Source organism: Micromesistius poutassou, assembly GCF_964030765.1.
Source record: "Micromesistius poutassou genome assembly, chromosome: 20".
Classification (NCBI taxonomy): domain Eukaryota; kingdom Metazoa; phylum Chordata; class Actinopteri; order Gadiformes; family Gadidae; genus Micromesistius; species Micromesistius poutassou.
Window position 1 is genome coordinate 2,714,335 of NC_140290.1, and position 12,500 is coordinate 2,726,834.

Below are 12,500 nucleotides of genomic sequence, written 5' to 3' on the forward strand. Positions count from 1 at the left end.
GTGTGTGTGTGTGTGTGTGTGTGTGTGTGTGTTTCAGGCCAGTCTGTCCATCGGGGGATGGGGGGGTCTCGGGGTGGTGCTGTTCCTGCTCACCTTCGGACCCTTTGCCATATTCTACCTGGCCTTCTACATCCTCTGCTTCATTGGAGGGTGAGTCTGAGATCCTTCTGTTCTAACGCACGCGCACGCACACGCACGCACGCACACATGCATGCACGCACGCACACACACACGCACACTTTTCAAAGGCTGAGCAGAAGTGCACTTGCTCGGTGCGGATCAGCCGGTGTGATGACGTCATGCGTCGTGTTGACAGTTTATTCATTGAGCAGATGCTTCTAATCCTGCTAGTTGATCATTTGAGCTCCTTTTTTATTGAGGAGCACCCATGGGGTGACAGAGCCTGCTCCAGGACGCCCACAGGTAGACCGCGGACATTGGCGTTGGAACCTTGAACCCAGACCCCAGAACCCCCCCCCCCCCCCCACTCCCCACCCCCCCCCCCAATCCACTAGGATCTTCTTCACCGTATCAGAAACGCTTATGGAAGTAAATCTGTCTCATCGGATCTTGAAAATAAAAAGCCATTGAATTTTAAGCACTGAATATTTTATGCATTGAAATCACGTGTCTGGATTCTTCTTCTTTGAATTTTCAACAAATAATTTTCACCTTTATTTTTCAATGTTCAAAAATCTAATATTCAATGTTAAAAAAATTCAATGTGCAAAATTCAGATGCAAAATTCAATGTATAAAATTAAACTTGAATATTTTCAACGTCCCCAAATCCAGCTGCAAAATTCAATGTATGAAATTCAGTGTTAACATCCGGGGACCCCAGGAAGAGCAATCGATCCCAGATAGATAGTTAGATCACGGTCAAGCAAGGAGAGCGAGTGGGAACAAGAGCGTCACTCGTTGGATACCTGACTCTGATGCGGGGGGGGAGGCGTGTGCAGAGCAGGTTTTAGCCATGTCCAACAAAAAACGGCTGTGAAGATGGGTCTCTCTTTCTTGATGCATGTTAATTCTACGTTAATTCTTACACAGTAGCCTATAGGCCCAATAGGAAATGCTCAAAGGTAAATAAACGTTATTTAACACTGACTGTAGCTTTTTATGGGGAAAGGAGCAACGATGGTGGACACTAATAATCGCCCTATCCATTGCACGGGTCTGTAAAATGCTAATCAAATCAAATGTATTTATTAAGCACGTTTAATAACAAGGTGAGGGTGGGGGGGGGGATCTTATGTTTTATTTATGTTTTTGTTGTTTTGTTTTTTTAACCCTTTTACTGCAGATTATGAAATAAACGATGAACTAATGCCTGATTGTGGTTAGGGTTAGGTTAGTGTGTGGGTGATTGCAGTGATTTGCATACAGTAATTGTAGTGGGTTAATTTATCAGGGCACCAAATTGGGGGGGCGATCCGAGGTCCCTTTGCCTACGTTTGGTGTGATGCTGGGGCGATCTGAAGCCCGCTGTGGCACCAGAGCGCAGAGCCCACAGTGTCGCGCGTTGAGTGGCAACGGCAACGGAAGTGGCAGCAGCAGCAGCAGCAGCAGCAGCAGCAGCCTGTAGCTCCGGTGGACGCACGGCGTGCCTCGGGAAGAAGCAGCCGACAGCAACCTGATGTTAATTTGTCGTCCTCACATCTGTATCAGGCCACTCGGTGCGCAACACTGCCGGCCCTGCGTGCTCTCGTTATGCCACCACAGAGGCATGTCAACCGTTTTACTTCGGCCACTTAACGTGCGGTCCCGGTCACGAAATGCACCCGTTCTGACGTGATCGATGGCGATTCAAAACGTGCACCTTGCAGAAAACATGCGACAGCGCCCCCCCCCCCCCCCTGGGGTCACACTTTTCGGTGGGTCGCAGAATTCGCTCGCTCTCCTTGCTTGACCGCAATCTAGCATCTAGGATCGATTGCTCTTCCTTGTGTCTCCCCCCCCCCCCCCCCCCCCCCCCCCCACCCCCCGAATGTCATACATTCAATTTTGCAATTTTATGAATTTGGGGACGTTGAAAATATTTAAGTTGAATATTTTTAACGTTGAATATTTAGCTAAATTCAGAAGAAAAAACAATCTGATACGTTATTTCAATGCATAAATATTCAGTGCTTAAAATTCAATGGCTTTTTATTTTAAAAATTCAATGACAAATTTACTTCCATAAACACTGGGGGTCTGAAACACATGGCCGCCACGTAGCCGCGTGTCCCAGCTCTGTGTTGAGGTCCGTGTGCCTGCCTCTCTCTCTCCCCAGCGGCTTTGCGGTGACCCTGCTGTACGGGAAGATCAACTCAGAGAAACACCTGGAGAGGAGTGAGCACTCCTACCTGCCCCCCATGCAGACGGGCATCCAGAAGGTCAACGCCCCCTCCAGTGTGAGTGCGGCCCGCCGCCCCGTCCCCTTGGTTACAGTTTTCCACCGTGGCTGACGTGTGGTGATGTGTTGATCTATGTGTAGCTATGAGCAATTTCATTTTTTTGGAGTCCATTATGATGATGGCGTCTGAAATGTCCGCAGTACGACATTTATTAAAACTATGCATTGCAAATTTGTTGCACAATGTTGTTTTTAGTTAGTTACATTTCAATGCATTCAGTTACATTTTCATACTCATATAGATGAGATAAAATGCATCTTGATAGTCTATTTCATATCCCTACTTACTTTTTTATTAAATTTACATTTAAAACTCCATTTACATTGAGTATCATGATAGCTAATTGCTCAGCCCTAGTACCTGCACCCCTTCTTACTCTCTCTCTCTCTCTCTCTCTCTCTCTCTCTCTCTCTCTCTCTCTCTCTCTCTCTCTCTCTCTCTCTCTCTCTCTATCTATCCCTTTCTCTTTCTCTTTCTGTCTCCATCTTCAGACCTTGGATGAGTTTAAGCTGGACCTGAAGCCTATCAAGATTGACAGGAGGTTGACGGGCTCCAGTTTCATAGATGAGCCACTCCAACAGGTACACATCTCTTCATGTGTAATGGATCACGTACATGTGATATCGTGTTCTACTGGGGTTCAAGCCTCGATCGTTCGTGACACGGCAGACATATTTAACCAAGCATCACTTCTGTTTTCATTAACCTGCATTGAGATCAACTTACATAGTCTTATTAGTTATTGTTTTTGTGTGTGGATTGCAGCGTTGGGGCCTAGGTTAACTACGTGAGCTCAGTACTCGTAACCTTAGGCCGCCACTGCCGGTGAAATTGTAATGAAACACGGAAAAACGGTTCACTGAGCCGCAGGAAGGCGCACCGGCTGAGAGGAGCTCGGAGCGCCTGAAAGCTGAACCGAAAGTTCCTTTATGGTGACGCCTGCAGGACTGGATTGCGCCAGGGCTTTTATTGAGTGTGCAAGAGGGAACCCGTCCTATGGTTTGTGGAACGGGGACAAATGTGTGCAGGGCCACACAGTTGTATTCCACACCGTTGGGAAAAAATGTAATCTAGCCAAGTAAAAGTTTAGCCAGACCTTGAGTTGCCCTCTCTAGACAAACTGTGAATGTCCTTCAGTTGGGGGCCCGCTGCCGGTGTAATTTTCCACCTGTGTCGAAGGTCATAAACACCCGTTCACTGACAGATGGCGGTAGGGAAACTTTCAGGGTGTGGCTGAACCAGGACAGACAGACAGACAGACAGACAGAGGAAAAAGAGAGAAGGAGCAAGTGCTAGGTAGTGAAACGGCAGACACAGCAGTTTGGAATGGTCAGATGACACTAAAGTGATCTCTGCCCGGCGTGACTCTAGTTCTGTACCGCTCCTCAGAGTGTACGCACACACACACACACACACACACACACACACACACACACACACACACACACACACACACACACACACACACACACACACACACACACACACACACAGCCGTCTTCCCAGTGACTCTACGGTCATGTGCTCCGACGTGGGCCTGTCTGTCCGTGTTACACACTGCACATGCACACGCACACACCCTGCACTCCCCCCCCCCCCCTCCCCTCCCGCTGAAGTGTGTGCACATAACTCTGTGAAATGTTTTCTTTCTTTCAGTCTCTCGTGTTCTTGTTTCATTTCCTTTGGGTGACATAACTCTGGTTGATCTCTTCAGTGTACTCCAGTGCAGTTCCTATGGAAGCTGCAGCTGAAGGGGGGCGGGGGGGGGGGGGGAACATGACTAATGGCTTGGCCTAATTTAATCAGGTGGCTGCAGCTGCATTTTAGTGTGCGTGGGCATGTGTGCACTCGCAGTGGAGACGGCGCGAATGGGGGAGGGGGAGAGGGAGAGGGAGAGCATAGGATTGTGCTGTGTTGTTTGTTGCTCGCTCCTCGAGGCAGGTAGAGCTTTGGGTCAACTGTTTCTGTGTTGGGGATGCCAATTGGTTCGTTTTTTTTAATCTGTACAGCCACAGGTTTGATTCAACCTCTGCATTCATTGGTCAATCGTTGTTCAAGCGGCACGGCGCGGTCACGGCCGGGCCTGGGATAGACAATCATATTGGGACTTAGTCCGGCTCTTTCTGCCAGGGCCTGGAGACCATCCTGATCACGTGAGCTCACATTCTGCTCCGCTACACGGATCAGTCTGGACCTCGAGCCGCCCTCATCGATTTCAGGGGCTGGGACGCTTTGCCGTGACAGAAAAACTCAAAACTTCAGCCAATCAGCGTACTTTAAAAGAACATGTGACACCGTCACGGTGCGCCATGCGGAACGTCGAAAACAAATTTTCCGCCAAGAAAGTCTGCTCGTGCATAATCACGTTCTTGAAATAACTGCAATAACTGCTGTGTTTGCTCTACTAATGTTAACATTATGGCCCCATGCTTCGGGGACACCACTACTATCTGGCCAGTAGCAGCCTTTATTTTACGTCCACCACAACTACGACTCAGTCCCTGATTGGCCCGTTTACGTCATCAACTACGACTCGGTCCCTGATTGGCCCGTTTACGTCATCAACTACGACTCAGTCCCTGATTGGCCCGTTTACGTCATCAACTACGACTCAGTCCCTGATTGGCCCGTTTACGTCATCAACTACGACTCAGTCCCTGATTGGCCCGTTTACGTCATCAACTACGACTCAGTCCCTGATTGGCCCGTTTACGTCATCAACTACGACTCAGTCCCTGATTGGCCCGTTTACGTCATCAACTACGACTCAGTCCCTGATTGGCCCGTTTACGTCATCAACTACGACTCAGTCCCTGATTGGCCCGTTTACGTCATCAACTACGACTCAGTCCCTGATTGGCCCGTTTACGTCATCAACTACGACTCAGTCCCTGATTGGCCCGTTTACGTCATCAACTAGGACTCGGTCCCTGATTGGTTCATCACATTGTCATTTCAGGACAGAGGAATGAGTCTCAAGATCGAGTGACGGAAAGATGATATTTGTGTCGATGTTCAATATCAAAACATCCTTCATCTTTGCACTCTGTAAAACCGATGACCGTGCATGTGGCGTCAAATCCCCTTTGTGTTTGTGGTCGTAATGAACACCGTCCCACAGGTGATTCAGTATGCATTGAGAGACTACATCCAGTACTGGTACTACACCCTGAGTGAGGATGAGTCCTTCCTGCTGGAGATCAGGCAGACGCTGCAGAACGCCCTGGTCCAGTTCTCCACACGGTACCTCGCTCACAGACACACACGGGACCCGTTAAAGTTTATTATGACCAGTTATCATCCATAAATGACATTTATGTCACCACTGACATTTACGTTGGGCACCTCTTAATATAGACTCTCGCCGGTGCAGACTCAGTGCGTTCGTAACAGTCTGGTGTGTGTCTTCAGGTCCAAGGAGGTGGACTGGCAGCCTTACTTTACTACCCGCCTGGTGGACGACTTCGCCACTCACCTGCGGGTCTTCAGGAAAGCCCAGGAGCGCCTGGGGGACCGGGAGGACAAGCAGAGTAAGGCCGCACACAAGGCGTGATCAGGAACGTTCAATGTTCATTTCTTCTTTTTTTTTTTTTTGTGTTCTTTTGTTTTGATGGGTTATCAAGGTGTGCCTTAAGCACCAGAAAATGTTCCATCCAAAAGTGTTCCATCAAATCCATTGCAATCTCACGTATTTTCAATTTAAATTAATTTCAATTGATTAACATCTGTTCCTTCAAGCTAATTATTTTACGGCGGTAGTCTATCTACCCCTCTGGCTATGTCTAAGCAGTGAATAATTACCATACACTCACATTATGATGAGGGGGCTCCTACATGGTTGAGTCTTTCTAAAAATGAGTTTATTAGCCGACTTACACGTGTAAATGAATATACTTTTGTGATATTTTGTAGCCGTGCAGGGGACACATCCCTCTGATACGTTGTGGTTACGGTTTTAGCCCTGGCCGTCCATCACTTTAATGAATGCCTGATAATCAGGACTGTGAGCGTTGTGGTGCTGACGTCCTTCTGGTTCTGACCAGGGGACATGACGGACGAGCTGGTGGACGCCTTCTTCGAGGCAGAGGTGGAGCTGGAGAGGAAGATCTGCCGAGATGTGGTGTGCACGTCGCGCAAAGATGAAGAGGGTAAAACGGGCACCTTCCTCTCCCTCTCCCCTCTCTCTGTCTCCATCACTATGTTTACATCCACACTCATCTCTCTCTCTCCTCTCTCTGTCTCCATCACTATGTTTACATCCACACTCATCTCTCTCTCTCTGTCTCCATCACTATGTTTACATCCACACTCATCTCCCTCTCTCTCTCTCCTCTCTCTGTCCATCACTATGTGTTTACATCCACACTCATCTCCCTCTCTCTCTCCCCTCCCTCTGTCTCCATCACTATGTGTTTACATCCACACTCATCTCTCTCTCTCTCTCTCCCCTCCCTCTGTCTCCATCACTATGTGTTTACATCCACACTCATCTCTCTCTCTCTGTCCATCACTATATGTTTACATCCACACTCATCTCTCTCTCTCTCTCTCTCCTCTCTCTGTCTCCATCACTATATGTTTACATCCACACTCATCTCTCTCTCTCTCTCTCTCTCCCCTCTCTCTGTCCATCACTATGTGTTTACATCCACACTCATCTCCCTCTCTCTCTCTCCTCTCTCTGTCTCCATCACTATGTTTACATCCACACTCATCTCTCTCTCTCCTCTCTCTGTCTCCATCACTATGTTTACATCCACACTCATCTCTCTCTCTCCTCTCTCTGTCCATCACTATGTTTACATCCACACTCATCTCTCTCTCTCCTCTCTCTGTCTCCATCACTGTTTACATCCACACTCATCTCTCTCTCTCCTCTCTCTGTCTCCATCACTATGTTTACATCCACACTCATCTCCCTCTCTCTCTCCCCTCTCTCTGTCCATCACTATGTTTACATCCACACTCATCTCTCTCTCCCTCTCCCCTCTCTCTGTCTCCATCACTATGTTTACATCCACACTCATCTCTCTCTCTATGTCCATCACTATATGTTTACATCCACACTCATCTCCCTCTCTCTCTCCCCTCTCTCTGTCCATCACTATATGTTTACATCCACACTCATCTCCCTCTCTCTCTCTCCCCTCTCTCTGTCCATCACTATATGTTTACATCCACACTCATCTCTCTCTCTCTCTCTCCTCTCTCTGTCTCCATCACTATATGTTTACATCCACACTCATCTCTCTCTCCCTCTCCTCTCTCTGTCCATCACTATATGTTTACATCCACACTCATCTCTCTCTCCCCTCTCTCTGTCCATCACTATATGTTTACATCCACACTCATCTCCCTCTCTCTCTCCTCTCTCTGTCTCCATCACTATGTTTACATCCACACTCATCTCCCTCTCTCTCCCCTCTCTCTGTCTCCATCACTATATGTTTACATCCACACTCATCTCCCTCTCTCTCCCCTCTCTCTGTCCATCACTATATGTTTACATCCACACTCATCTCTCTCTCTCCCCTCTCTCTGTCCATCACTATATGTTTACATCCACACTCATCTCTCTCTCTCTCTCTCTCTCCTCTCTCTGTCCATCACTATATGTTTACATCCACACTCATCTCTCTCTCTCTCTCTCCTCTCTCTGTCCATCACTATATGTTAACATGCACACTCATCTCTCATCTCATCTCATTCTTATTTTTTATATATACTGTATATCCATAATATGTTTATATGCACCCTCATCTTTGATCTCATTATGAGAGCTTTGTTCAATTGCAACCATATACCGAACACTTTCATTGAAACATGACCTTATTCTGTGCACAAGTAAACATTCTGACTTTGATCCTGTGACTTACTGTAAAACACATTCAACCGCTCAGTGGATAAGTGTTACGTCTTGGCAGACAGATGTGAGAGTAAAGTGTGTGTGTGTGTGTGTGTGTGTGGCAGGTTTCCTGCGGGACCTGTGTGAAGTGCTGCTCTATCTGTTACTACCTCCCGGAGACTTCCACAACAAGAACATGAGATACTTCCTGCGGGTGAGGAACTCACAGGGAACGTTGTCGCACCATAGCGGATAAAATCTGTGCTTTTTACTATTTGTTAATTTAGCAGACGCTTTCATCCAAAGCTTATTCGGACGTATGCAATCAATTAGGCGGTAGAGGTTGGACATCTTGCTCAAGGACGCCTTCTGCTACACCGTAGACATCGAGGTTTGAACCCACAGCCTTCTGTCTGAGAGTCACATCCCCACCAATAGACGGCTGACTTCACTATGACTAATACATGAACCCATGGCTCTGTTTATCAGTAACGGGGAAGTGCTAAAAGTGATTGAGCATTTTCTTCCCTTTTTTTTTCTTCCTTAGAGCTTTGTTTCTGTGATTTTTCATTTTCGGTGAAACTGTCAGATGCGCAAAAAAGTGTTGCCTGTAGCCCAAACCAGTCAGCATGAAGCTGTGGTGGGGGGGGGGGGGGTGGGGGGGGGGGGGGGGGGGGAAGGATAGGAGGTCTGAGGTGTTGATGACGTGGATGCTCCTCTCCCTGCAGGAGGTGCTGGCACGGGGCGTTCTCCTGCCCCTCATCAACCAGCTGAGTGATCCCGACTACATCAATCAGTTTGTCATCTGGATGGTATGACCCTGTTCACTGTTATTCACTGTTATTCACTGTTATTCACTGTTACTACACGGCTCTTCTCAGCGCTGTGGAGCGCTCCGTTCACCGTGCGTGGGCCTTCCCGACTTCCGGTGGTGAATTATTTTTCGATAATGCCCGTTGCCAAGCATAGAATGACCGCTGTCACGGAAAGTGGGTTTTTGTTCACGTCTTTTGTATCACTCAGCGAGTAGTCCGGTAACAACCCTAGCGGATCCGGTTGCTAAGCGGCGTCAACGTCTTTGGCGGACTATTTCTCTGCTGATCAACACTACCAATGGTGATTGTGAAAAGACACACCGCGTGAAGTAATTTTTTTGTTTTGGCAAGTAGCCGTGTAATAAGCGGGATAATAATATAGAACGTTGCCGCAAGACCCCTCCGCTTCGCGTCGGCGTCCGGTTCGCCCTGTCGGGGCTTATTTCCCGATAATGACCGGCGTTCTGCACATTATCCCTGACTTATTCACTGTTATTCCCCTGCACTCGGCGCCGAGCGCACAGAGTGTCCCCCCCCCCCCCCCTCCGACAAAAGGAGGGAGGGGATGAACCGAGCGATGCTGTTGAAGCTCTGCTCCTGTTATTATTCCTCAGGTACCGACGGAGTACCCACGGTCCTCAAAGGGTTTTGTCATATGGAAGGGATTGTTTTTTTTGTGTGCGGCTGTTGTTTGTGGCTGACTGTGTTTATTAATGTGTGTGTGCGTGTGGCTGTGTGTGTGTGTGTGCGTGCGTGCAGATCCGTGACTCCAGCTGTAACTACGAGGCGTTCATGAACATCCTGAGGCTGACCGACCGGCCTCCGGAGCTGGAGGCCGTGAAGGACAAGGTGCTGGAGGAGCTGCAGTACCTCCGCTCCCTGGACACTGCTGGAGACGGTGGGCACACACACACACACACACACACACACACACACACACACACACACACACACACACACACACACACACACACACACACACACACACACACACACGAGGACACACGCGTCGTCCTACACACACACACACACACACACACACACACACACACACACACACACACACACACACACACACACGAGGACACACGCGTCGTCCTACACACACACACACACACACACACACACACACACACACACACACACACACACACACACACACACACACACACACACACACACACACACACTTCACAGACTGGCACCACATGCTGATGCCAGTAAATGTGTGGATCTATTTTATATTCTCATCAGTTTGTTATTTTCCTTGTTCTTATTACCTCCCTGTACTCTCTCGCTCTCTGCAGACATCAACGTGATCAAGAATCAGATCAACAGTCTGCTGTTTGTGAGGAAGATCTGTGAGACCAGGATCCAGAGGCTACAGTCCGGCAAGGTGAGCTCCTCCGTAGCAGATCACCGCCCCCACAGCGGCCCACACAGCATCTCCAGAGCTCCCATAGCGCCCCACACAGCATCTCCAGAGCTCCCATAGCGCCCCACACAGCATCTCCAGAGCTCCCATTCAGTACTATCCGGAATCATCACAGGACTGTGTTCACGGTTAGGTCTATGGTGAAGGTTATGTTGTGGGGGAACTTCTTGGAAATGTGATGATAAAATGTGATGCGGTTGGGCCGGGGGAGAGCTGGGAGGTGTCTCCTTTCAAGCACCCCACGCTAGCCCCCCCTTGAGCAAGGCACTTCATGCCTCACTGCCCCTGAAGTAGAACGTTTTCCTCACATGGGATGGGTGCCACCGTTCTCCTTGAGTGAACGTCTCCGCTCACGGGTGACTGGCCTTTTGCCTGTTAGAAAAAGGGGGTCAGCTTGGGCTGGGCTCAGCTCAGGAGGTAGAGCGGGGTTGGCTGGTAACCGGAAGGTTGCTGGTTCGATAACCTGGCTCCTCCTTAGCGGAGTGTGGAGGTGTCCCTGAGCGAGACGCCCTCACCCTGACTGCTCCTGACGAACTAGCGGCCTAACTCCGCCGTCGGTGTGTGTGTGTAACGTGTGTATGAACCGTTGTCAGACACTTTGGATAAACGCTGCCGCTCAACGCCCCAAATGTAAATGTGACAGCGCTTCCCTTCTATGTGTGTGCTTCTAAACCCCTGCCTGTTTTGTTTTTTTATCGGGCCGAAAAGGAAGTAGATGCATTGAAGCTGGCCGCCAACTTTGGAAAGTTGTGCATCATTCCCTTGGATCACATCCTGGTGCACAACATAGCTCTGCAGTTCTTTATGGGTAAGCCCTTCTCAAGTCTTTCCAGACAGACGGACACACACACACTGTTTCTTTTTTTCCGTATACTTGGAGCCGTTGTTCTACTTGTCATTTTTAATAATTGTCCTCTTTGATGACCCATAGTCATCACATACCGGCCTTTCAAAACTGAGCTCTCTTTCTTTTTTTTTTAACACGGGAGGCGTTCAAAATGTCTTGCGACGCCCGGAGACAGCTGCCATTGCACTGACGTTTAAAGTCAATCATTTAGAGGAGATGAGGAGTTGAACCCTTTGGCTCACAGTGTCCCGTTTCAAATTGTGGACAAAGTCTCCTCAAAGCCAGCGTTTAAAGAGCTGGCTCTGAGAGCTAGAGGTAGGACAATGACCAGGGTGTTGGTGTGTAACCTTATTACACATCGGAGGCACTGGGATGTGTAGAGCTGCAGATCAAGCCATGACCGATCGTGTTTCAAAGAGTATATCAGGGCTCCGTTAACTGCCTGAGCTCGGGGGCTTATTGACACTCTGGGAGTTTTTAAAGCGGGAATAATGCCGACTGATTGGACAGACGTCCTATCTTTATTTCCTAGCTTTAAGAACACCCGTGATGCCGTCTACCCGATTTCTTAACGACTCAACTCAATCAATCATCGGTGAATCGTTCTCGTCCTCGGGAGAAAGGGCACCTTCCACTGTAGGGTGTGAGTCCAGTTGTGGTCACACACACACACACACCATCACGGAGCCCCCCCCCCCCGTTAACACACCTTTGGTTCCGCGCTTTGAATAATATGGGCGTCAAAGTTGTAGCGTGTCAAGTCGGAGGAACAAACTTGTAGAATGAAAGGGGGTGCATTCCAGTAGTCGTAGCAGAGCTGCTTGGATGGCCTTCGCCTCATTAATCTGCAGACGCTCTGCGCTGACCCTGACGGTAGACAGTGTCCAGAGTGTAAAGTAGGCTATAAAACCAGCCACCAGCTGCCGCCCAAATAGCTCCGGACCGACGGCCGACGTTGTGATGGTAATAATGGTGTGTGTGTCTGCGTGCGTGCGTGTGTGTGTGCGTGCGTGCGTGCGTGCGTGCGTGCGTGCGTGCGTGCGTGCGTGTGTGTGTGTGTCTGTGTGCATGCATGTGTCTGCGTGCGTGCGTGCGTGTGTGTGTGTGTGTCTGCGTGTGTGGGTGTCTGCGTGCGTGCGTGTGTGTGTGTGTGTGTG

At 49.0% G+C, this 12,500-nt stretch overlaps 1 protein-coding gene across 2 annotated transcripts in view; it reads left to right on the plus strand.

The window, feature by feature from the left end:
• The window catches only part of snx13 (sorting nexin 13), a 30,132-nt gene that overhangs the window by 6,929 nt on the left and 10,703 nt on the right, over nucleotides 1-12,500 (plus strand). For both annotated transcript variants that reach the window (XM_084484526.1, XM_084484527.1), the window contains exons 2-12: nucleotides 38-150; nucleotides 2,278-2,398; nucleotides 2,893-2,982; nucleotides 5,523-5,644; nucleotides 5,813-5,931; nucleotides 6,445-6,549; nucleotides 8,372-8,460; nucleotides 8,975-9,058; nucleotides 9,821-9,959; nucleotides 10,369-10,457; nucleotides 11,205-11,304. In XM_084484526.1, the coding sequence (XP_084340652.1) occupies nucleotides 38-150; nucleotides 2,278-2,398; nucleotides 2,893-2,982; nucleotides 5,523-5,644; nucleotides 5,813-5,931; nucleotides 6,445-6,549; nucleotides 8,372-8,460; nucleotides 8,975-9,058; nucleotides 9,821-9,959; nucleotides 10,369-10,457; nucleotides 11,205-11,304 (1,171 nt within the window). The remainder of the gene's footprint in view (nucleotides 1-37; nucleotides 151-2,277; nucleotides 2,399-2,892; nucleotides 2,983-5,522; nucleotides 5,645-5,812; nucleotides 5,932-6,444; nucleotides 6,550-8,371; nucleotides 8,461-8,974; nucleotides 9,059-9,820; nucleotides 9,960-10,368; nucleotides 10,458-11,204; nucleotides 11,305-12,500) is intronic.